Consider the following 26907-nt stretch of genomic DNA (forward strand, 5'->3'; position numbering starts at 1 on the left):
TAAGGCGACATCATCGAGATGACAGCGTCGTAGTGAGGTCGCGCGAGAGGGAAACGACGACTTCCAGTGGTGATCGAATAGAGGACCGGCTTAGACTATGCCAGCGATTGGGTGTGAGTGGTGGCGTGATCGACGATCAATAGGCTCTGGGGCTCGGCGAGGCGGCACAGCAGTGGTGGCACGAGCAGTGGAGGCGGTGGACAAGTGATGTCCGCTCCTTTGTGGTCGTTGGTGTCGATGCCTGGCAGCCGGCGATCAGTGGCACACGCGAGAGAGTAACCACGTTCATATCCTCTTTAGACTTATTTAATATAATTTACTTAGTTCAATTTCCTCAACTCACTCCTATTTTAATCGGGTATCTAAACAGATTTTCTCTTAGTTTAATCGATCCATCCCTTTAAAAGTGTTATATGGACTCCGTTTAAATCCTAAAAATTTTTAAAAAAATCCTAAAAAATTTTATAAGATTATTTCTCCAATAATATTTATTATTTAATTGTCATATCTTACACACTCGTATTTCAAAAAGATAATCATTTTAAAAATACACATAATTCTCCCACCCCTATCACGTGCACACCGATCCTATAAGTACGTGCGCTAGAGACCAAATTTGTACTAAAGAATCCCATTTAACACATGTTAGAAGAATTTTTAGGTATCTAAAATGAACAATTAATGTAGAAATGTGGTATCCTAAAACTGCAAGTTTTGAGTTAGTTGGTTATTTTGACTCAGATTATGCCAGATGTAAGCCAGATAAAAAAAGCACAAGTGGAAGTTGTCAATTACTAGGATCTTTATTAGAAGTTGGTTTAGTAGAAAACAATATTGTGTTACACTGTCAACTACTGAAGTCGAATACGTAGCTAGGGGATAATATGTTGCCCAACTATTATGGATGTCCTATACTTTAAAAGATTTTATGTTAGATTATAAAAATGTTAAAACATTTATTGATAATATAAGTTCAATCAAACTTACTAAAAATTTAGTACATCACTCTAGAACAAAATATATACAAGTTAAACATCATTTTGTTAGAGATCATGTTACAAAAGAAAATATTGAACTTAACTACATTGAATCTAAGTCAAACTTAACAGACATATTTACAAAACCTTTACCTGAATCAGAATTCAGTAGTTTAAGATGACAATTAGATATGTGCTTTGCAAATAGGTATTTATTTTTGTGCCTTTTTTGATTGATAGTTTTCAAAAATTTATTTTTCTTTTATATCCATGATTTTCAAAAACCTAGGTTTTCAAAAATATAAAGATGAAATTAGCCTAGGTAATACCGTAGAAAACATGATCGGATATCTTTAGAAAGCTAACATCTCATAAACACACTAGGATCCCTTATTTGTGATTGTGAAACATAGAATGGGGAGAGATGTTTAGGCCTTAACCTAGATTTTAGATGCTTTTATCAGCGCATCTATATAAATCTGGACTTTAAACATACATTGATCAAGTTGGGTGATCTTGCTTAGTCAAAACTAACTGGAATCTAAACACTCAACTTGACTAACTTTAGTCAAATAAGTTGATATCTTAGATAAACAACTAAAAACTAAAATTAGACATTTCAAAATAATGACATTTTCTAGTTGTTTCACCTTTGTGTACTTAGACTTTAGGATATTTTTAATTTAGGGGGAGCATTAACATCAACCTTGGAAGAAGTTTTTTTCAAAACTTATTTCAAATATTTTCCTCAGAAATTTTAAAACTTTTTTTTTTTCAAATTTTCCTTAGAAATTTCAAAACATATTTTTAAATTTTTAGAAATTGCAACTTATTATCAATTTTTTTTTCAAAATTTTCCTTAGAAGTTTCAAAACTTATTATCAATTTTTTTTTTTCAAAATTTTCCTTAGAAATTTCAAAACTTATTAGAAATTCCAAAATCTACTTTCCTTAGAAAATTCAAAACTTAGAAATTTCAAAAATTTCTTTTATTTTTGGAAATTTATCATTTTCTAAGGAAATTTGTGAATATATTTATCTTTTACAATATTCAAAATTTCTTCTAAGAAAATTTTATCCTTAGAAAACTTTTAAAATTTATACACTTATCATTATGAGTTTTCAAAATTTATTTCAAAAATTTTTCTTTGAACATTTTAAAAATAATTTGCAATTTTTTTTTGAATTTTTAAAGATATTTTCAAAATGAATTTTAATATTGGTTTTTCAAATACTTATATCTTAGATATTTTTCAAAACTTAGTAGCATCTTCAGTGTTTTCAACTTTATCAAAATTCTAATCTTGATTGATGCTTGTGCTGTAATCTTAATTTTTAATGTATGTCAAAAGAGAAAGATGTTAAATTCAGGAGAGTTTAACTTAAAGGGGAGAAAGTTGTGTCTTTTTAATATCATATTTTTAATTTAAGTTTGAACCAGGTTATCAAATATTAAAAGAGGGAAGATTATTGATGCAAAGAGCATCATAATCAAATTTATATTTTGATGTTGTCAAAAGTTCAAGTTAAGTCTTATTGTTATCTGATAAATTGATCAAGTGTAGGAAACTCGGCTTAAAAGTCCTAGTAGGTCAATTGGACTCGATACTAGGCAAGGAAAGTCTCAATGGATCATGAAACCAAGCAGGAATTCCATATGGGGTCAAGTGGACTTGACATCTGGCAGGTGGACTCGGTAGGTCTAGAGGACCCGATATCGAGTTAAGTGGAAGCCCTGACAGTCAATATGATGTTAAGCGGTTAAGTCCAAATAGGTCTGGATCTAAGAACTCAATATTTGACAGATAAGTTGAGGTAAACTACTGAAAGTAGTGAAGTGAGGTCGTGTCCCATCGAGGACAAACCCTACATACTGACCTGACTAAAGAAACCAACGGAGGTTTCTAAGTTGAGATCAAGATAGTTATTACTATCTCATTCATGTATACTATATTTACACTAATCTTGCTCTACAGATTTATGTTCGAACTTTATTTTACAGGGTAAATATTATTTTTATTTACTAACACTATGTTGCAGAAAAAGTTGTTCCATCGACAAAACAAAGGTGTTCTATCGACGAATCCATGGAATATCGAAATAGCGAGATTTGATTCGAAATACAAAAGGTATTTTCGGTTTAGTCAGCGGATAAAGGTGATCAATCGACAGACAAAGGTGATTAGTCGACGGATCAATTTATTTCTAGAATTAAACAAGATTCGAATCAAAGTACAAATGGAAAAAAGATTTTCAATCAACAGCAAGATCTTGATTCATCGATGGAACAACGAGATTTCATCGATCGAATGGATTGGATCAACGCAAATAAGGAAGGAATAGAGGATCAGTCAACAGATAGAGTGATCAGTCGATGGATCAGTTCAGTTGATAGAACCTCTTATTAGTCGACGAAACGAGACTTATAAAAGAAGCCCTTGAGCTTCGAGCTAGACACAAGCTCTTACTTTTCAATTTTACTACTGTGCTCTTTCTTTTCTCGTACAAGCTGCAACTACTATAACGCCGAGAGATTTCTGACAACTTACGCTACTTCTTAGATTCATCGTTGTCAGTATACTTTACTTTTACTTGTACATTGTACTCTCATTTGTAATATCAATTTATCATTTAGTGGATTGCCCAATGAAAGTAATCGACGATCGCATGCCTTAGAGTAGGAGTCGATTAGGCTTCGAACCAAGTAAAAAAGAGATGTATTCTTTATTTTTATTTTTATTTTTACTTTATCTCACTGCTTACTCTAAGTGTTTACAAAAATAAGAAAAGTTTTTAAAGCTACAAAATTCACCTCCACTCCTCCTCGTTCTTTCACGATCCAACAAGTTGAAATTCTATGAGCATCATGTTTATGAAAACTAGAAAAGGATTATTTTAGCACAATTACTCACATTACAAAGGTATTGTTGATAATATTTATTATAACCTTAAATGTGGAAGAGTGTTCAACAACAACTACTACTACTAGTAAACTTTTTCCCACTAATGAGGTTGACTTAAATATGGAAAAGTGTTAAAGAGCTTAAATATGCATACTAGATATTTACAGTTGATTGCTTATACTTTGACTACCTTTATGGATAGTAGTTATGAATCATATATCTATTCTCATGACATTTCAAGCGATAATAAAGATAATTTTGTTGATATTTTTAGATAGTGTTTTCATAGAAGTGATTTAAGCATTGCTCGGATATGATTAGAGTAATTGCTACTTGGTTAGCACTTTATTCTTTAATTGTAAATTTTACTCATGGCCTTTATAGTTATTTTTCTTTCTCTGTTTTAACCATATAATTTTTTCGTGTGATCTTCATACTTTTTTTTATTTCTAATAAAGATTTTATATTTTACTAAATAAAAGGTCTCTCTTTATTCCATTATGTACATATTACATTACATAGAAAAGATCTAAATTTTTAAAGATGGTAGAAATTGAAAAATAAAATCAGTACAAGAGAATGTTAATTGAGAAAAAGATGAATTTTTTAAAATATTTATTTTTAAAAAAACATGAAAAGTAACCATGATTATAGATAAATTTAATCTATTAGTATAATGCAAAGGGGAGCTGCTAGTTAAACAATTAAAATTATCAACCAAATTTAATTGGATAATAAAAAATTTAAATTTACAGGTAAAATTTAACTTTGGTCAATAAAATTTTAAAATTATCAATCAAATATAATTTTTACCTATAAAAAATTAAAATTATTAGTCAAATTTGACCTTGGTTTTTAAAAAATTAAAATTATCAACCAAATTTAACTTTATCTAGTAAAAAATTAAACATTATTGGCCGACCATTAATTATAATTATTTACCCATAAAAATTTATTTTAACAGTAATATAAAATTTTAATCACATTTGATCTTATGAGAAATGTATGCCTTTTAACATCGCTAGCCCAATATATTTATAGAAGATTCTCTACTCATAGTATTGTCAATTGACATTAAAGAGAAGTATATATTTTTTTTATATAAAGTAATCATAAAAAATTATTAATAAATATTAAAATTATTTTCAATATTAATATAATTTTATTTTTGGATTTCATCAAAATTGGTTATAAGTTATTAAAGATTTAGATTCTTAATAAAACAGTAAGTATATAGTTAAACTCAATTTACATTATTTAAAATTTATATATTTAATTGATAAGAGATAATTTTTTTTCTATATAATAATTGATATATTTCTGGATAAACATAGAGTTTAATAATATGTTAATTTAATAACTTAATTCCACAAATAAGTTAATTTATATGATTTCACAAATATTCTTCAATTGTTAATTATTGATACAAATGACATTTTCCTCTTATAATAAAGAGATGTGGGACTATTGACCGATTCATTATAAATATTTTTAGAGCACAGATCGTCTGGATCACTTTTTTTTATGGTCCAAAAGAAGCATCACTCATATTTATGGTCGGATCGTGATCACGATTCGATTGTAAAAGGTTACGATCTTTTCTTAGGTTCATCGTTCCCACTAGATTATAATTTTTGTTTGGAGCGGGCAGCCGGAGGCCGCCCAAAGGCCTCCGGTGGTAGATAAATGGTCAGGTTACTAAGCACTAAGCGAGGATGCCCTCCAGACGACCTTCGGTCGCCCATTCCGAACAAAAACTATAACCTGATGGGGACGATGAACTCAGGAAGGGATTGTAACTATTTGCGGCCGGATCGCAACCGCGATCTCGCTACAAATGCAAGTGGCACATCCCCTAGATCACAAAAAGTGGTCCAGGAGATCCCGCCTCATATTTTTAAGGGTGCGTTTGGTTGGAGGTTATCCATCCAAGATTATCAACGAAAACCCTATTTGGTTTAGATAATCGATGATTCTCGAGTAATGTTCCATATCCGATACGTCAGCAAAAGGGACATACAATCTGTAATCGGACAATCTCGGAAAATTAAGATTTTTTTTTTTATTCCGGGGTTTAACAAAATTTTTTTACCTAAAATATTTTTGAATAAAAGAAAAATATGATAAAAAAAGAAAAATGTAAAGAAAAAGTATAAAATATAAAAAAACAAAATAAAATTTTTTAAAAAATTTAAAAACCAAAAAAAACAAAAATAGAAAAAACGTAAAAAATTTAAAAATAAAAAGGGGAAAAAATAAAAAAATCTTAAAATATTAAAAACATAAAAAATATAAAAAAAATTAAAAATATATAAAAAATAGGAAAAAAAATTAAAATTAAAAACATAAAAATAGAAAAAATATTAAAAAAAATAAAAAAAAAGTAAAAAAAAATTAAAAAAATTAAAAATTAAAACAATTTTAAAAATTTTAAAAAATAAAAAAACTTTAAAAAATTTTAAAAAACAAAAAAATGGGAAAAAAATAAAAAACGAAAAGAAATAAAAAATAAATAAATAACACATAAAAATAAAGAAAAAATGTGGGAAAAAAAACGTAGAGTTTAAAAGATATATATGGTTAGTTTTATAACTAAGGATAATATAATAAAATATTAAATTAAATTATTCATTAAAATTTTTAAATAAATAAATTTTTATTACATTAATTAGATTCAATTAAACAATATTTAATTATATATATTAAAATTATACAAGATAGTTTGAACCAAACACATCTTTAAATTTATTTATAAGGGAAAAAACAATCCTCTCTGAAATTAGTCCTTACGAAGGAATGAGATATTAAAAAAATTTTAAAAAAAATTAATAAGGTAGTTCAATATAGGAATGGGATATAAAAAATTTAGTTCAATAGATTGTTGAAATCTAATGATAGAAAAAGCGTATCTGAAGCAGATCCGTTTATTGCTTTAAATCCTTTAGATAAGCGTTGCTGACCAGGATCCACGTCGGCGTTAAATAGGATGTATTAGTTGAACCACGAAAATCTGTTTCGAATCGATCTGTTTATATATATATATTATATATATATATATAAGCCTTTTTTGGATTCCTTGCCCTCGTTTCCAAGCAAAGCATCGAATCGATCCGCGGAGTGCGACGGCTGCCTGATCGAGCGAGCGAGCGACCTGGAATCGATTCCGGTGTGGATGCCTCTTTCTTCCTTGCTCCGGTGCGCTGTGGTGTCGTTGGCTGCGGGGGATGGGGTCGTGGATTTCGAGCATCGTTAGGGCGGAACACGCCGCCAGCGGCGGCGGACTCGGCGCGGGCCTCGGGGACTTGCCCGAGAGCTGCATCGCGGAGGTGCTGCTGCACCTTGATCCTCCGGAGATCTGCCGCGCGGCGCTGCTCAGCCGGGCTTTCCGAGGGGCGGCTTCGGCGGGCGTCGTGTGGGAGACGAAGCTGCCGAAGAACTACGCGTACTTGATGGGGAAGGCGATGGATGAGACGGCCAGGGCACGTCTTTGCAAGAAGGAGATCTATGCGCGATTGTGCCGGCCGAATCCCTTTGATGGCGGCGCCAAGGTATCCTCGTCTCCTTATTCGCTAATTCCAAATTCCTGGAACTTCATCTTTTGGATAAAAATTCAATCTTTCTCCTCGGGGTAGATTTTCTTTTCGTATAGTCGCTAGCAATATAAAAAAAAAAAATCCGTTGTTTGCCTTTTTAGGGTTTATCTAACTTCGTATGAGGATGAATTAGGAATTTTGGCTGGAGAAGAACAGGGGTGGAATCTGCATGTCTATTTCCTCAAAGGCATTGCTGATTACAGGAATCAACGATAAGCGATACTGGACATTCCATACAACTGAGGAATCTAGGTATTGAGTCTTATCTATAGAGTAACTGGTTAGTTCTTCTTTGAATATTTCCTTTGACCTTCTTTGCAAATTTTCATCTCATTTTGACATCTTTATTGGCTGCTGATACCTGTTGACATCTTGCCATCTGCTAGTTGAGGGACTTATTTTCCTTTTTTGCCTCAAAGTGTTTGTTGTGTTCAAGTCAATCATTCCTGCAGGATTTTGTTTGTCCATATCTACCTTGTACACATCCCCTAATCTTCTAGCAATACGGTCAAAGGGTTATTCATTTGTTGCATATTTTTACAATTAAACTACATTCCCATTATTATTATTTAGCCAGTCGTTGTAACTGAGAATACGAGTATAGCATCAGATCATCACGATCTCAATACACAAATCATTTTTTCAATCTCTTGATTCTATCATCTTAGAGCAAGTATATCATGGACGTTAAGAATGCGAGGAGTCACCCTCTACCTTTTCAGAATTACAATTCCTTGATGTTTCCTTGTTATTACAACTCCATAGACAATTGCAAAGAAATTACTTGGTGTAAAAGAGAGTACGTCATTCAACTCATATGATCTCAATACAGATAAATCATTACTGCTATCTACTATAAGATTGAAGTTATTAACTATCTATTCTATTATCTTAGAGCAAATATGATATTGATGTTAGAAATTTGTGGAATTGGATTCCTACATTTTCTGAGTACCATTTCTCATAGCTTGTTTGCAGGATTGTTTTAAGTGATTGATCCTTCATTTCATAATATACTCATTCATCTAGAAAAATCCTAAAAAAGTTAAAATATATCTTATACATCAAGGATTCTGAAGAAGTCAGCATTGATTTGATTCTGCCAAATTTTCTCTGCACTGCATGACACTATTTTTAATAGTCGTAAAATTCTAGTTAGTTCACTTATGTGATTTTTCAGAGTTGAATATGTTATAATCAACAAAAGTAACCAATTATTGGCAAGAATTTGTCCTCCGATGTTGGTTACGGTTTGTTGAAATGTCAAAATAGACTTCCATAGCAATTAAGTCCTGGTGTCCCCGAGGAAGAAAACATGACTCATGACTTTATCTTTGCAGGTTTAAGAGCGTTGCATACCTTCGGCAAACCTGGTGGTTTGAGGTGGCTGGGGAAGTAGATTTCTGCTTCCCAGCTGGGACTTATAGCGTGTTCTTTCGACTCCATCTTGGTCTGCCTTCCAAGCGGTTCGGTTTCCGAATTTGCAACTCTGAACACATCCATGGGTGGGACAAAAAGCCTGTGAAATTCCAGTTATCGACATCGAATGGCCAAAAGGTTCTTTCCAAGTGCTCTTTAAGTGAGCCTGGAAGTTGGATAAACTATCGTGTAGGAGATTTTGTGGTAGACAAATGTGATGTACCTACCAGGCTCAAGTTCTCGTTGACACAGATAGATTGCACACACACTAAAGGTGGCATTTGTATAGACTCAGTGTTCATATTTCCCAAAGGTTTTATGCAGGGAAAGGTTTTCAACACAATTGCGATTTTGTAGGTTACAACATTTAAACAATAGATATGCAAGTAATGTATATTGTTCCTTATTCAACGGTTTGATTATAAAAGGGTAGATTTTGCATATCCTTCTTGCTGTTTTATTTAACTATTGAATGGACCATTTTGATTGATATATCCAGTTTAAGGTTTGTTATCAAGAAAAACAATCAATATTAACTTCTAATTGAGGAAGCCCTTCTAACAATGCTCAATGGAGTGGTGTCAATGGACTATAATTGGATCATGTGCCACTTGTAGTAGAGGTTTAGTAAAAATGTTGACAACGTGATCTTATGCTTTGATATGAACTATTTCTAACTTGTTCTTCATGTGCTCTCAAATGAAACAAAAAAAAAATGAAGTGAAACTTCAAGGTAATATGTTTCATCTTCTTGATGCATTTGTAGGTTCTCAAACGAGTTTCTTAGCTTTACAAGTGAATTTAGTGTTACTATCATTTGGTGAAGGTTGTATCTCTCAAGTTAAAAAACAAATCCAATGGTTACCTTTTCTATCATTTAGATTTCCTTGTCGATTAGTAATGAGTTAATCAACAAAATCTGGCAGAGAGTACCTTTAATATAGCATAAAACTCTTTTGATTATCTTCCAATGAATTGAAGTTAGCTCCCATGTGAATTTAATGCAACATTGATGCTATCTAAATATCATATTGAAATGAGGCTCATCGCGAGCTTGAAAGTTGCATCCACAAACTCCTAATTTGCACAGAATCTCTATAAATTATGGTCCTCCCTCGACATTGTTGTCTGGTATTTGCAAACTTTTCGATTGACACAAACAATTGCTAGGGCTAATAATAGAGCATATCACATCCATAAGTTAGTCATTGATGATTGATTATAAATGCCTACATAGTTAGTTGGTGTTATTGTTAATATGTCTGAGATTGATTTTCAATAATGCAAATGTCCTATTGGTTGTTCCGACTTCTCTTTACATGCATTGTTATTGTCGAGTGAAATCTGTCGTAATTTATCTCCCTTCTATACAATGGGAGGTCATCTTGGAAGGACGTTGAGATGACGGTTTTACCTTTTTACGGCTAATAATGATCAATTGTAGGTCTCCATGGATTAATGTAGTTGATATATATATAAGTGGTTGCTCCAATAGATGTTGGGGTTAATTCCCAACGGATGCAAATTACTTCGTTAGGTGTCTAACCTCCCTCATGTAAAGGACCGTCGTGCTAAGATAAATGTCTCCCGTAATTTATTCCCTTCTTGAGAGTATGAGATAATCCTGAAAGGGTCATTAAGATGACGATTTTACTTTTTACTCTAATGATGATCAATTCTAATCGGGGGCATAACCTAAGTGGATAAGATAATAATAGTACCAATCGAATCATCTACGATCAATTTCCAACTAGAATATTTTTTCCGCTAATTAATTCTAGACAGTCTGAAGATAATTATGGGGTCACTTGATATTTCTAAGGTTTATTTTGATAACTAGTGAAAAACTTTGATGTCATGTTTAAGATTAGCCAATTCAAAAGTGGGATGCATACATTACTTAAAAAAATGATTATCAATTTTAGACCAATTTAGGCCTAACAATGTAAATTACTAATTGTTTTTCAATTTTTGATCCATTTAGAATTATCTAATAGTTTTGAATCAAACTCCTGACTCTAAGTTAAGCATCTTTAGCTGCGCCTTTCATTTCGAGATTTTTTTTTTATAAATACTCCATAGCTAAAAATGGAATCTAGATACCTAGATGATAACTTAAATATTCTATCATAATATTATAATCTAAGAATAACTTTTTCATGTTATAAAAAAAATGATAATCTCAGTTAATTTTATTAGCTATCCTTGGAATGATCGGTCCGGTCCCATAAAAATTTCCCATCGATCACCAGGGTAAATTAAGAAGCGCATGCAATAGCCAACCCATAAGCCCAACAAAAAATAATAATCCCAGTCAGTCTCATTGACTATCCCTGAGATGACCGACCTGGTCCCATTTAAGTTTTCCACCGACCACAAGGATAAATCGGGAAGCGCATGCAGTAGTCAGCCCAGAAGCCCAACATCCTTAGATTATACCCCTCATTTGGAGGCAAAATTCCTACAAATACGCCGTAGTTAGGGTTCAAACTGCGGGTGTCTATGTGCCAACCTAGATGTCCCACCACGACATTATAGCCTCGGGAACTTCTTCATGTTATAAAAAAATGATAATCCTAATTAATCTTATTGACTATCTTTGGGTAGCCGGTCTGGTCCTACGGAAATTTCCCACCGCCCATCAGGATAAATTGGGAAGTACACGTGACGACTAGTCCAGAAGCCCAGTATCATTTGATTATGCTCCCCATTTGGAGAAAAAATTTCTATAAATACTTCATAGTTGGGGTTCGAATTGTAAGTATCTGAATATCTTATTATGATATCATGACCTTGAAGATAACTTATTTGGGTTATTATAACTACTAGTAGTTGCTAGAATAATATCTTAGCTAGAGACAGATGATAAGCTAATGGGACAATCCTAGAGATCTTGTCATGAGTTTACTATCTATGCTCTTATGAAACCGCCCCTCATGTGAGACCGTTATAGGGACCGTTAATATCGCGTTCCATATTTTTTTTACAATAATCTGGCCAAAAGTTACTTTCAAAATAAAATTATTGATGAAAGGGTGCGTGATGCTTCTCTATATTTTTGGGCCTTTTTTTTTTTTTTTGCCAATTTTAAATTGGTCTAAATATTTTAAAAAAACGTTAGAAAAGCGGCCCTAGGTCTCGGATAACAAGGCCCGAGGGATTTAGTTCAGACTCGAATCCAGTGGCAATGAGTTCCCCGGCGAGATCGTCAGTCTCGGCGACGAGCGTCGGCCAGGGCTGCGGGGTTGGCGGCTTCGTCGATGAGTCCCCTGGCCCTTACCAATTACCGCCGGATGCCATCTTCTCCGCATATGAACGCAAGGACGAAGCCCTCGCTGGTGATCAATCGCATATTTCTCTTCCGTTTTTTTTCCCTCTTTCGTGCTCTCTTGCCATCAAATTTAGGGTTTCCTAAATATTTTCCTCTTGTGTCTCCTGAAACTCGCCTGGCATTTTCCTTGGATAACTTTTTTTTTCCTCAAAATTTGTTATTTTCTGGCGGTAATAAAGCATTGAAGTCAGAACTGATGGAGGCGCTTCAGAAGGAAGTGAAATCTTTGGACGAAGACGCCTGGATGTTTGCTGGCCCTCGGTCTCAAATCCAACGCATTTCACGGCCAGGTATGCCTTCCTTTTAAGTCGTTTGCTGAACAACTTAAAACCGGTGTTTTTCTGCCGTTTCCTTATATTTTCTTTCAACAAGTTGATATGGCACAAGCACGTCTAGATTCAACTTGGAGTTGTCAGGGTTCAACGTTGGAACTCTGACGCCTATTTTTTAGCCAAATGTTTCATTTTATATCTTCAACATAGGAAAATTTGAATACTTTTTTTGTGAAGAGTTTGATGGCATGACAATTTTATCAATCATTTCGGTGCCTTCTTTGAATAATCTAAATTTGGTAAGTTTGATTGTCTCAATGATACGTATTAGTTAGGACAATCTTTAAACTCAATTAGCCAGTCCAAAGGAACATGACAGAGAATGCCACAGTCAAACCCTTTTGAATGCTAGCAGGTTCATGGTTTCCAAGCTAAGAACCCACAAATATCAGTTAACATCTACTGCTAAGGATAGATTCTTTATTTTTGGCCCACATTTAGCAGTTTTCTAGGACATGCACTATGTTGTCAACCTATTAGATGCCATTATGGGTTCAGTAGCATTGCTCTTCTTGATTAGCTAATGCACTATTTTGTTATAGAAGAACAAGAAATCAGCAGTTAAATTCTTTTGATGGAATGCTAATTTATTTCCCTTTTCTATTATGGCATGGTGGCACTGGCTTCAAAAAATTTTAGATTCGTTGAAAATTTCATTCTCAAACTAACTTATTCAATTATTTATGTTAAGGTCATTAAAATATAGAAGTTTCTCCTGATCTCATTGGATAATCGCTTCAGGCCTTACTAAGAAAACTTCCTGTGAATAACCTTTTTGTATCTTTATGTTATTAATTTGAATTGACATTGTTGGTGCCGCGGAAGTGGTTCGGATTGCTAGAGGGGAGGGGTGAACAACGAACCTGCAATTAAAACAATCTATTTCTCTTGCTAACTGCTTAACAAGGACACACACACATTAAGCAATAAAAATAAACATAAACATAAGACAAGGGGACACAACTATTTACTTGGTTCACAACCCCTTAGGGTGCTATGTCCAAGTCCTTATGCACGATTGAGTGTCTGTTCGCATTGGTAAAGTACCAGTTTAGAACAATTGCGCACAAGTAAAAGATAGAGGAACAAAAAAAATAGAATGTAATCGAGTGTGTTGTATTTTGAATAGAGCTCCTTGCCTCCTTTTATAGCCTCTAGTCGAGCTGCTTACGTGGCTCATTCGGTTGATTGGATAGACTGTTCGGTCGATTGAAAATTGATGACATGGCTGATAAGACTTATCCTCTCGTTGGTCCTCACTCATCCCTTTACTGATGTGGCATCAATTTGGTTGACCTTATCACTTATTGGTTGACCGAAACTTATCAACTTTGGATGACTTTTTCGGATCTGCTGCCACCTATCCTCCAATCACCCAATCCTTGTCTTCGATCGCTCGATCCACTTACATCGGATCTTCGCTATCGGATCAGCTTCCACGTGGCCTTCGGTTGCTTGATTAGTTGACCAATCTTCCTTATATCCTACAGATAGATAATATTTTATCTCTTGCAATGGTCGACTGAACCACTTATCCGGTCTATTGGAAGATCCAGTCGTGCAAACTTCCTGACGTAGTCGACTATGTTTGTGTCCATGTGTCCGCTTAGAGTTGAGTCTGTTAGGACACGTATGGGCTAGAGGGGGTTGAATAGCTCGCATTGCTTCTTCAAACATTGATGTTGCAGCGAAAAACTTGAAGCGAAGACTCTACAATGCTAACACTTGGATTTTACTTGGTATCCACCTCACTAATTCAAAGGTCCACTCCTCACACTCATAGCTCCACTATGAATGCCTCCTTCTCGAAAACTTTTCGGAGGTGGAGAAGTCTTGTAGAAGCTCGAATGCTAGAATACAAACCAGAAACACAAACAAAATTACAAAGGAAATCGAAAAACGATTTTACAACATGAACCTTGCTTTTCTTGTTGTTTTCTTGCTTTGAATTACCTCTGGTGGTAGGAAATGCAACAACACTTGTCTCCTAAACACCCATAAACCGGTCTCAAAGAAACTCCACGAAACCCCCTTTTCGAGGGTACCTCTCAGGTTGGAAAACGCCTCCTAATCGATTAGGCTTACTCCTAATCGATTGCTTAGGGTTTGTCATTCAATTCCTCTACCTGGCAATCAATTACTAATCCTAATTTTAGCCTTTTCGAGGCTGAATTCACGTCTTGCTTGGTATCCGGTTGACCTCAACCTACCATGACTTCTATTGCCCAACATCCAATCGTCCGTGACCTGTTGAGACTTCCCCTTGCTTAGCATCCGGTCAACCTTAATTTGCCAAGCTTCTTTACCAAGTGTCTGGTCAACCTGTGACCCATTTGGACTTACCGTCTTGTGCCAAGTGTCCGGTCTTCCATAACCCACTTGGACTTACCATCTCGTGCCAAGTGTCCGGTCCTACCCATTTAGATTTTTCCACTACCTAGCCTTGCTAGAACTTCCATTGCTTAGTAACCAACTAGGTCTTCCACTGCCTAGTTCCGCTAGAACTTTCATTGCCTAGTTCCCAATTAGGTCTTCCACTGCCTAGCCTCGGTAGGACTTCCATTACCTTGCCTAATCTCTAGTTAGGACTTTTTGTCATTGCCTAACCTCTAGTTAGGACTTTCTGTTGTCTAACTTTCAATTAGGGTTTTCTTGGTCAAGTATCTGGTATTTCCTTGACCTACTTGACTTTTCTCTCATAGATTGTCAAACATCGAAACTCAAACTTGGACCAACTCGAGCTTAGTCAAAGTGGTCAACCTTGACCCGAGGATGATTGCACCAACAATATTATACCCTCATCCGATTTAGAGTTCATTCAATTTTGTCTCACTAGCTTACCTTGCGCATGCTTCCTCTTGGCTTCGCGTGCCTTGGATGCCGGAGTACTTTTTTGTAGCTTCTCGTTCCTCGAATTCACCAAACCCGTTGGTTCCCTTTCCGTGCCATCCTTCACGCTCGCTCGCATCTTCTGTCAAGGTCCTCCATCTTCTATGCTTCGTGTCCTTTTCGGTCCCTTAAGTGCCCCATACCACCTTTCACCATACTTAACCAGAACTTGAGACATCGGGTACCTGTGTGTTCTCCTAAGTTCTTGTACATTTAGACTAAAGTGACACAAGCAAAACCTAATCTTAGACTAATTTCACAACACAGCAAAATAGTTGTGGTTCAGACCACTTGGGGTTCTAACAGGCATTGCATATAAGGATGCTTTGCTTTGCTCTGTGGTGGATTTAGTAATAGGTTTTGGTGGTTAGTACAATATGTTCTGAACAAGTAATTTGAACAGATCTTTTCATATGTTCTTTAAAATGTAATGTTGTTTTCTGATTATTTTTTTCTTTGCATTCTTATGTCTTATAATTGGTTAGGAAATGTTATAAACATCAATATTGTCATAAATAAATTAGGCAGTATTAGATCAGAGTTATTTTATAATCCTAGGGTTCTTGTTTTAAGTACAATAAAATAAATAAAGGAGCTATTACTTGAAGCCATTTTTTTGTTGGCATGAAAGAGACGTCCCTTATCGTTAAGGTATTAACTAAATCATCTGTCGAAGTGCATGTCATCATAATTTCCCACAGTGAGCATAGTTTCTTTAGGGTTAATGCAAATTTCATGCACCAAAATGGAAAAGTTGAGAATGTGGAAGAGAATAGAAGGAAAACTATGTAGAACAACTGTAATATAATGCCAAATAGATTCTCTAAGGTCTTCTGATGCTAACTTCGATGTTAGATGCTTTATCTTGAAAGAATGTTGTTATTTGTATGCAGTTAGTACATTTTTGCACAGATAGCGTTCCTACTGGTATCCAAATTTCAGACAGGTTATGCTAGAACTAGGAAATGCGCTAGTCAAAGTGATGTATCTGAGGAGAATAACTTGAGTTAAATACTTGTAAACATAAACCATTAAAAGGTGGCTTTTCATTTTTCATGAAGGGTGGCAATAACGATAGTCAATTTTTTTTTCTTTATATAAAGGTAGATAGAGTTATATGTAAACATATAAGGTAGTTTCTGAGGTATGCTTGACAAAATAACGCCAACTAATAGTATTAGATATCGGTGTTAGAAAATGTAAGTATAAAAAAGTTTGTAATTTTACAAGAATTAGATGGTGGAATTTTGAGGATAATAATATAATTTATGAAAGAAGAAGTTTGCAATGAAGAATTAGGTAATGTCGATATTATATAGATTATGATGCCAAATAAGATCAAGTAGCTACATCCAGGTAAAATAATATAAGTAAAGTTGGTGATAGTGTGAGGATGTTCAAAAGGATATTAGTTTAACGGAGTTGTGTTTTAAATATCTATAAAATTGTAGAAGTGAAGATAATTCAGACAGCTATACAATAGCTAAAATCAAGGAAAAAATTTTATACGTATAGAAAAATTAAAACATATAATAAATTCATGATAATCTAGGAATTAAGAATGAGAGTAAGATATTTATCAAATTGCTAAACCTAGAGATTGGAAAAGTAGAGACTTAGGTAATCAAGTTGTGATGCTGAAAATGAAGTAATTAGTACCTATGCATAAGAATAAAGCTACTATTCAATATTGTTCTGGTTATAAAGAAATCAAGTTGATGAGTTTACCATGATACTTTGAGGAAGGGTTATCAAGAGGAAAATAAGATATGAGACAACCATTTTTGAAAATCTATTTGGTTGCATGTTGAAAGATCAACCATAGATGTTGTTTAGTTGATAAGACAACTAATAAGAAAAACATAGGGTAATAATACATATGATTTTTATTCGTTTTTAGTAAAAGCTTATGATAAAGTCTCTAGACAATTATTGTGGTGAAGATAACTATTCTGGTGGGGATTTGGGTTTAAAGAAGACAGGAATATATTATAAGTTCTCGTCGCCAGAGCTCATCGAGCTCTAATAAGTGTACAATCCCTGGTCTTCAATGAGAAGTATTGACCCAACGCATCTTTCTATATCCCCATATCCCCACCCAGCGCACACTTAGGTAAGAACAAAGAGTGAATTCACTCTCTCCTCTACCGCTTATATCAAGTAATTATATATATGATGACATTGTTATATTAGTGTTAAAGTCTACCATATGTGACAAATCATATGCTCATGATTGTAATTTTGCATAAAGGGTCAACTTGTCTCTATCTTTTAACGTTGTTAGATGAAATAATCAATCACATGCAAGATAAGTCTATTGGCAAATGATATTGTATTAATTTAAGAGAACATAATTGGATTAAAACTTGAAGCTTAATTGTGGATAAAAAGTTAGCTTTTAAGATGAGTAAAATAAAATTGAAATATGCAAAATGTAGTTTCAGTAAAATGTTTTTTATGGAAACAATAAAGGGATATCAAGAAGCTTCTAGAATCTTATGCGATTGTCATGCCCCTCTTAGGCTAAAAAGAGAATACATTTATAATATTATGGTGCATCTCATTACACATTATGAATCAATATGTTGGGTTATTAGTAAGTAACATGTAATAAAAGTTACTTTAGCAGAGATGATTATACAAAGATGTATACGTGAAATTGTTAGAGGATAAAATAAAATATGCAGTAGTTACAGCAATTAGGATCTTCTCTGACTGTTGATATCTAGATATGGACATATTCCTAAGGATCTATAATTAAAATAGTCGAATGAAGGCGATTTCAAGTGGTAGGCAATTCACCTATTGCATTGCGCATAGGCAATGGCTTAGGCGAGATACTGGACCATAGACACTAAAGTAATATTAAAGTAAAATGATTGAAATTGACCTTAAAAATGACCAACACTAAAGAATATAAACATTTACATCACCAACAAGTGATACATGATAAGTAAACACCTACTTACAACAAAATTCATTATATTTCATAATGCAACTTGTAAAAGGAACAGATAATACACTAAAATATATAAGCACATAACAATGTGCATTTAATGATCCTATCAAAAATGTTATAACTAAACACAAAGTTCATATAACCATATTTATATATTTCAAAAGAACATATTACACAACAATATAACCAATTAACCACCCAATTAAATTGCTTGTTAACTAGTATCATGCTACAATATCAAAATTTACTAACGTGAATAACTTATAGTCAATTTTGTTGGGACCGATGTGCCCGCTAGAGGGGGGGTGAATAGCGTCTCGTCGTGCGCTCGTCGGTTGCGTCTTGATGATATGCAGTGGAAAGAAAGACACAACAAACCAAAACGCTAACACCTAGGGTTTACTTGGTATCCACCTCAAGAAGAGGTGACTAATCCAAGGATCCACACACCGACTCACTCCTCCATTATGAAATACTCCTTTTCGGTCGCAGCCGGAGGCGGAGAAGCCTCGTACAAACACACACAACACTACAACACTCACACAAGAAGAAAATACAAGAATACAACTGAAATACTCCCTTCTTCTTGCTTACTTGTTGCTTGTTGTTGTTGCCTCTTGAATCTTGAAGATGCACTCCAAGAACCCTCAAGAACTGGCAAGAATCTCGGAGGAGATCGCTGGTGAAAATCGCAAAAAATCGCAGGAGAAGAACGCAAAGTTCTAGCGAAGAAAACGCTTCGCCTAGGCTTTAAACAGTGCTCCCAATCGATCGAATTCATCCCCAATTGATTGCCACATCAGCACCGCTCCATCGCAGCCATCCATCACCAACATCCTGCGCAACGGTCACTTCCCAATTGATCGACCGATCGATTGGGACTTCCTGAATCGATCGCACGATCGATTCAGAACCTCTCGCATCCGCATGAGAGCTTCTGCTGCCCAATCGATCGACCGATCGATTGGCAGCTCCCAATCGATCACCCGATCGATTGGGAAAGTCTCTGTGCTCACGATTCCACATCCCAATCGATCGACCGATAGATTGAGCCTTCCCATAATCACAGCACACTCCAATCGATCAGTAGATTGATTGGACACTGGTTCAATCGATCGCCCAATCGATTGACCAGCTTGGACTTGACTTAAACTCAAATCCAAAGTCCCAAACCTAACTCCTGGTCAACCGTGACCTGTTGGGTCTCCATGCCTAGCATTTGGCCACACCCGACCAACCTCGAACTAACCTTCTAGCCTCCTCCATCAGCCTTGCGTCCCTCGGATATCTCCCCATCTTTCACGCCTTGCATTCAGGAGCTTCCTTCGGCCTCATCCTAGTTGTCGGGTCTTCCTTGCCAAGTCATACCAGGACTTACCTTGCCAAGACCACATGCTTGGACTTACACCCTTTGCCAAGATCACACTTGGACTTTCCAATTGCCTGACTTCTCACCAGGACTTTCTCCTTGCCAAGATCACACTTGGACTTTCCAACTGCCTGGCTCCTCACCAGGACTTTCCACTTGCCTGGCTCCTCACCAGGACTTTCCCATTGCCTGGCTCCGCACCAGGACTTTCCCTTGCCTAACTCCTCACTAGAACTTTCCCGTTGCCTGGCTCCTCACCAGAATTTTCCCTTGCTTAGCTCCTCACTAGAACTTTCCTGTTGCCTGACTTCTCACCAGGACTTTCTCCTTTGCCAAGATCACACTTAGACTTTCCAACTGCCTAACATCCAGTTAGGACTTTCCCAGTCAAGTCTCCTGTCAACCTTGACCTACTTGACTTGTATTCTCATCAACCTAGTCAACCCTTTGACCATCTCCATAACCGGACGATTGCTCCAGCAATCTCCTTATATTGTCAAACATCAAAACTCAAATCCTGACTCAAGCTTGACTCAACTCAAGCTTAGTCAAGCTGGTCAAACTTGACCTGGGGAAATTGTCCCAACAAATTCATCATAATAGTTAGTCTATGTAGCACAAGCGGAGATTGAGGGTTGGGTGGTTTGGGAAGTCGAAATTTGGATTGAAGTGGTAGGGATTGTATAAAGAAATGTAGAAACTTAGGTATCACACATGAGGGTTCTTAGGCATCACACTATAGGAAGATTGTATCACACAACCAAAGAAAACTCTCAAAACTTGACCACTTGTCTCCATCAACTTGTGATGATGCCTAGGAATCCTTAGGTGTGATTTCTAAGTTTCTACATTTCTTTATACAATCTCCCTATGGTGTGATGCCTAGGAATCCTTAGGTGTGATACCTAAGTTTCTACAATCCCTTTACCATTTCATTCTAAATTTCTACTTCCCAAACCACCCAATCCTCAATCTTCGGTTATGCTGCATCATTTGGTATCAAAGCCTTAGAGCTTTAATATGTCTACAAGATCCCAGAGGAGCTTTAGAGGAAAGTTACTTATAATCAATGTGATGAGATACTTATTCACATGATAGAGCAACTTGATGGCATGCAAATTCGTCTATATGGTGTTGAAGCCATGATTTCTCAATCTAAAGGTGATCAAGTCCAAGGAGAGCATGGAGAAACATCTCAAGTAAACAACAACTTGATTCAAGAAGGGATTCCACCACCTCAACAACATCAACCTTTTTCTGAGTGGGCTAGAGGATTTCTTGAAGCAGAAAATAATTGCCAAGATGTTGGAGATATCATAAAGACAGTTTGAACTGAGGTGCTAGATTTCGAAAGAAAAGTGAACCCCATTTTATTTGCTGATTGACTTGCAGCAATAGAAAATATTTTGATTGGTACAACATGTCAGATGATCGTAAGGTTTGCTCAAATGAAGCTCGTGGGTTTAGCAAAAATATGGTGGACTGGTGTTGAAGTAGACATAAGGAGACTAGGGCAACAACCAATCAACTCATGGCAGGAGATGAAAGTAAAACAATGAGAGAAGTATTTGCCTACAAATTACTATGACAAATTATGTGATCAGCTTATTAATTTAAAGCATAATGATTTATTTGAGTATATGCAGAAGTTTAACGAGTTAAAGGCCAGGAGTCAAATTGTTGAAGATTCTAGACAGGCTCTTGTAAGGTTTAAAGCTGGATTAAGGTTTGAAATCCAAATAGAATTATTAAGACAGCCAATTTAGAGCCTAGAACAAGTTTTCCAAGTTGTCTTCGATATGGAGGAGTATCTGAGTTATTCATTTGGTAAGAAGCTTGGAGTTTTAGGGATGAATAAAGGAATTCATGAAACCAACCAGCAAACAAAAAGTGGATTCGCCAACTCATTTAATCAGCATAGTGACTCTAAACCACTTTGAAACCAACGAAGTTAAAGAACAAGGGCAGCATATGACTTATAATTGTCCGGGAAAAAAATCTACACTTTGGGATAGAGCATGAAGATGATGCTAAAAATCAAAGAGTAGAAGGAGATGCAAAATTCTTTTGATTATGGAGTTTATATTGAAGATGATTTGGAAGAAGAAGACACTTCTTTGGCAACTATTGTTAGGTGTATTCTTACTACTCCAAAAGTCGAAGGTAAGATTGGTGACGGATATCTATTTTTTAGATGTTGGTTCGTTGTGGGAATCAAACACATAAGCTTATCATTGATGGAGGAAGTTGTATGAATGTTGTCTCAACATTCATGATAGAACGCCTCAAGCTTCTTATGTGGCCACATCCCCAACCATACATGGTCGGATGAATAGATAACACAACTATTCCGGTAACACAACATTACCTTATTTTTCTTTCTTGTGAAAATTATAGTGACTATTTGGTGTGATATTATTCTTATGAAAGTAACTCATACTTCTTGGGAGACCTTGGTTATATGATCGAGATATGCTTCATTAAGGCAAGGAAAACACACACATGTTCATGTTCAACAACAAGGAAGTATTATTGAAACCAATGAAGAAATACAAGCAAGAGAGGGCAAAGATGCTAGTAATAGTGGAAAATCTCTTCCTATTCTGATAGAGAAAAATAAAGTAGAGAAAGTTCTACTATATATGCTCTTATAATCAAAGAAGTTAAAGAAGTATTTGCTCCTGAAGCGTCCTTATTTCCTCTGAAAGTCACTATGTTATTGAATGAGTTTTTTGATGTGGATCCAGAAGAATTAGCTTCTGAGCTTCCACTAATGCGTAAAATTCAGCATGCTTTTGATTTTGTACCTGGTTCACAACTGCCCATTCTACCAGACATGGCTATTAGTAATAACTTCAACATTGAGGACCTTACTTTATATTTTTGACATGAAAATGTTATTACAAGTAATGCAAATAATGCTCGTTTTCTATTCAAACAATGAAAGACGACATTGAAGATGTAATTGATCATCAGACTGTGTCTGAAAAAGAGAACGGTTATCATAAGTATCTTATCAAATGAAGGATACAACCCCTTTTTGAATGCGACCTTTATGAAAGATTCCACGCTTTAACTCACCAGAGACGAGTTTTTCTCACCGGGAGAGAGTTGATGAAGACAAGTGGCAAACTCCATTAAAAGTCTATAAGCTCATAATTAAAGATTTTAAAACTCCACTATTAATTTGGCATGTCTTGAAAAGATGATAAACCTACTTGGGAAATAATAGTTCATCCGTTTTTAAGGATTGAAGTCAAAAGTCAGCATTAAATGACCAACAATTCCAATATGCTTTAATCATGTTGGGATGGTAGCATATTTATGAGTCTTTTAAGTTTCCTATGTCTTTTTGAGTTCTTTGTGTTTTTAATGAGTTTATCTACTAACATTTATGTTGCTTGAGTCCTTTATGAGTCCTTGTATAAATATGTGTACTGTTGTGATGTTGGAATATGGAATATATATTAAAGTTTTGAGAGTTCTCTTTGGTTGTGTTATACAATCTCCCTATGGTGTGATGCCTAGAAACCTTTAGGTGTGATACCTAAGTTTCTACATTTCTTTATACCAAGGTTTGAAGTGCCGAGCCGTGCCGCTCGAAACAGTCGAAATTTACGGTTTCGGTGACGAACCGAAACCGACACATGAGGAGAACAAATTTCGCTGCCACCGGAAGCGTTGCAAGACTCTTCCGGTGGCGGTGGAGGCGTCGCGCGACGCTTCCCGCGGCGGCGGAAGCGTCACGCGACGCTTCCGTTGCCAGAAGAGTCGTGCGACGCTTCCTGTTGCGGCGGAAGCATCGCGCGACGCCTCCGCCGGCGGCGGAAGCGTCGCGTGATGCCTCCACCGCCGGCGGAGGCGTCGCGCTCCGCAGCGCGCGATCGCGAGATCGGGCTCGGGCGGACTGTTACAAACGAAATTTTTTTAATTAATTAAACAATTCCTAAGTGGGATATTTTGAATAGGCTTTTATAAACCCTAATTAAATTATCCCTATAAAATATATTTAAAATTTTAAAAAAAAATTAAAAAAAACTTAATTGATATTAAAAAAAATCTTTTTACTGCTTTAAATTTATTTAATTTTTTTTTAAAAAATAAAAAAATCTAATAAATCATATTTATATTCTAATAATTTATTATTATTATTTTTTTGCTGTTTAATTTATATTTTAATTTTTTTTACCATTTTAAATATATAAGATTTAAATTAATAATTAATTAAATGAATAAACAATTAATTTATATAATTATGATGTATCAATTTTAATTCGAGTAATTAATACATCTTTAAAAAAAAATTATATTTAATTATTTTTTTTAACCATATTAAGTTGTTCAAGCAACTTATATAAAATCAATATACAATTTATTTTAAAATTATATACAATAAACATATCTATCTAATAATTACTATATATTAATAAAAAAATATCGAAACGGTATCGGCACAGCACGATACGATACCGAAACCGTATCGTTCCGGTCTGAGACCGAAACCTCGGCACGGGTCGAAATTTTAAACCTTGCTTTATACAATCTCCCTATGGTGTGATGTCTAAGAATCTTTAGGAGTGATAGCTAAGTTTCTACAATCCTTTTACCATTTCATTCCAATTTTTTACCGTCCAAACCACCCGACCCTCAATCTCTGCTTGTGCTGCATCAAGTCCTCTCTAGGAGGGGGAATTACAAAAAATACTCATGAAATTTTTTATCATCACCCTCTTCACTTTATATTTTTGTTATCATTCAAGTTTCTGGTTTAGGAAATGAATCTTTTTTTTTTTTCAATTAAACTACTGACACCACCTACTTACCTCACCTGGATGGCCTAGCCTGCCTGGTTGAACTGCCTAGGCCACTTTATAGAAGACCCACCAAAAGAGGACCGCCTAATGAGTAGTCAAAGCGGTTCCCCTATCCAAGTGAGCAAGCGGCTAGCTGGGCAATCCAAGCTGTTGTTTTTTAGATCAATATGAAGGTGCAAGGAATTGAAGCAGATCAAAGATAACATTTATTAAATAAATTGTAATGAAAAATGATTTAATTAATTCAAATATTATTAATGATATTGTCTTACGTAGAGCACAATGAGCGATAAAATTCATGTATCCATTTTCAAATAGTTGGAACAAAACACATCTTGATGATTGTTTGATTCTTGCAGTTTAGCCGGAGCTTCTTCTATGTTGTCAGTTTGATGTATACTTGATTTCTTATGGTTTAAGATGAACTTATCATAATTTTCAGTACACAGATCTTAAGATAGTAGGTGAATTGTAACACAAGCAACCACAGATTGCAAGACTTTTTTCTATTGTAAATTCAGCTCGGTTGCTACAGGGATACTACTAATCTGACCTTCACTAACAAGATTGGATTATTGGAGAAAGAAAACTGGTTAGCTGCTTTCATAAGCATGCTCTTAAAAAAATAGTTTAAACTAATAATAATAAAAAACAACCTTGTTGCGTGCCACTAGATTTTGTTCAAACATTAGTGTTGCTGGAAAATTGAGTTGCATGAAAAAACACAAGTGGCCTGTGCATTCCATCAATATGATCTTACAACTTGCAAGTTATATTTATAGAAAACTTTGTTGCTGATATACTTCTGGTTATTGGAAGAATTCCATGTCAGGAATCAATGGGAGTGAAGATTAGATATATGATCAAAAATCAAAATAGAATTAAATGATTTGACATATATGGTTATAAATTGCAAAACTTAAAAAAAAAACTTGTAAGAAGGAAATTGGCTGTAAAATCAATGTACAGGAAACCAGTTGAGAAGGCGGGACTTGCAGAATGAAGAAACCCTTGTTACATCAGCAAACTGGGATGTAACATGTTATGCACATGAAGTAATAGGTTTTCTTCATTCTGGGAACTTGACCCGGTGTGGATTGATATCGAATGTATGGTCGAGTAGAGAGTAGATACTAGCATTCTCTTCCTCTGAAAACCTAACTTTGGTGTTTCAATATCCTTGATTATCCTTATTTTGAGAAAACTGAATAATGATGCTTATATTACACATTTGTGCTCAGATACAACATTAGAGTTTATCCACCGTACTTCAGTGACCATAAGGGATGCAAAGGGATTGTAATTACTATATTGGAGGGTTTCTTTTCCTGCTAGTGTGATCCTCCTGAATTAACTTGCCGGCTGTGGGCTTCTCCACCCATCCTTTGCTTCTCAGAAGGTACTCAGTTGAATGAGCTAGTGTTAAGTTCAGAAACTGGGATGGTTATGATGACTAAAATCCATTGATAACCTTCAACATGTAATTAGGTAAGATGTGGAAAGGATTTTCTCTTTCTTTTTCCTTGAAACACAGCAGATCACTTTTTTTTTTTTATCACTTGACCCATAATACACTAAGTGAAGATGTGTCATGAAATTGAGAATGATCCATTTTGGAAATATTCTCGGCAGATATTATAGTTTATAGTGATGTGTTGATAGGGCTCTTCTATTTTTGAAACAGCAATGACTTGCTGAGGAGCTTTATGCAAAAAACATTTTCACTTCGTACCTTCAGATTTCTGGTGCATTAACCAATAGATTCTCTTATGAGCATTGAAGAAACCTGTGAAATTCATCTTTATAGGATGCCTTTGACCACCAAACGTTCTACATTGTTATTCGCAGAACATTCTTTTTAGCTGCGAAAGCCTCTACACCGTCTCCATTGTTTATCCTAGTTAGATGCAGTATGTTAATTTAACATGTTTCAAATAGATATTATTTAAGTTTGTCAACCTTTTCCAGGTGGGTATCAAAAGAAGCAAACCGGATCTTCTTGAGAGGTAAACTGATTCATCAAGCAAACAAGAACTGTTTTTGAGATAAGAGCTTCCAGTGATTCTATGCTGGCAATCTTGTGCCGATATGCTCTTACATAAGTTAGGAAATCTTTTTTAAAGATGGTTGTGTTTGTTAGAGACATCAGTGATACCCACGCTAGCATTATAATAGTTATACTAGAAACATTATTCAGTGGAGTTTCAAGACTTGTTTTCTCTTCTTTTGGATGAGCGACTAGGGAAAGAGATATGAACCTATTAGATTTGTGTTTCATTCTCAATTGAGTAAAAAACCTACATTTTGATATCTTTTAAATT

At 35.1% G+C, this 26907-nt stretch overlaps 2 protein-coding genes across 3 annotated transcripts; both read left to right on the plus strand.

Annotated features, from left to right (window-relative positions):
* The first annotated feature begins 6934 nt into the window (after nt 1–6934).
* Nucleotides 6935–9335, plus strand: LOC122006166 (F-box protein PP2-A13-like). The gene is made up of 3 exons (XM_042561551.1): nt 6935–7428; nt 7607–7725; nt 8814–9335. The coding sequence occupies exons 1-3, from the start codon at nt 7105–7107 to the stop codon at nt 9247–9249; spliced, it is 879 nt and encodes a 292-aa protein (XP_042417485.1). The 5' UTR covers nt 6935–7104; the 3' UTR covers nt 9250–9335.
* A 2677-nt stretch (nt 9336–12012) lies between these two features.
* On the plus strand, nt 12013–26896 carry LOC122006167 (protein SAMBA-like). 2 transcript variants are annotated; one of them, XM_042561552.1, is made up of 4 exons: nt 12014–12230; nt 12403–12513; nt 25828–26074; nt 26555–26896. In XM_042561552.1, exons 1-3 carry the CDS (start codon nt 12080–12082, stop codon nt 25887–25889), a joined length of 324 nt encoding a protein of 107 aa, XP_042417486.1. In that variant the 5' UTR covers nt 12014–12079; the 3' UTR covers nt 25890–26074; nt 26555–26896. The 2 variants fall into 2 exon arrangements, with proteins under 2 accessions (XP_042417487.1, XP_042417486.1); XM_042561553.1 differs by lacking the exon at nt 25828–26074 and having other exon boundaries at nt 12013–12230.
* Nucleotides 26897–26907: the final 11 nt, after the last annotated feature.

The sequence above is a fragment of the Zingiber officinale genome, chromosome 7B, assembly GCF_018446385.1.
Source record: "Zingiber officinale cultivar Zhangliang chromosome 7B, Zo_v1.1, whole genome shotgun sequence".
In the NCBI taxonomy this organism is placed as follows: domain Eukaryota; kingdom Viridiplantae; phylum Streptophyta; class Magnoliopsida; order Zingiberales; family Zingiberaceae; genus Zingiber; species Zingiber officinale.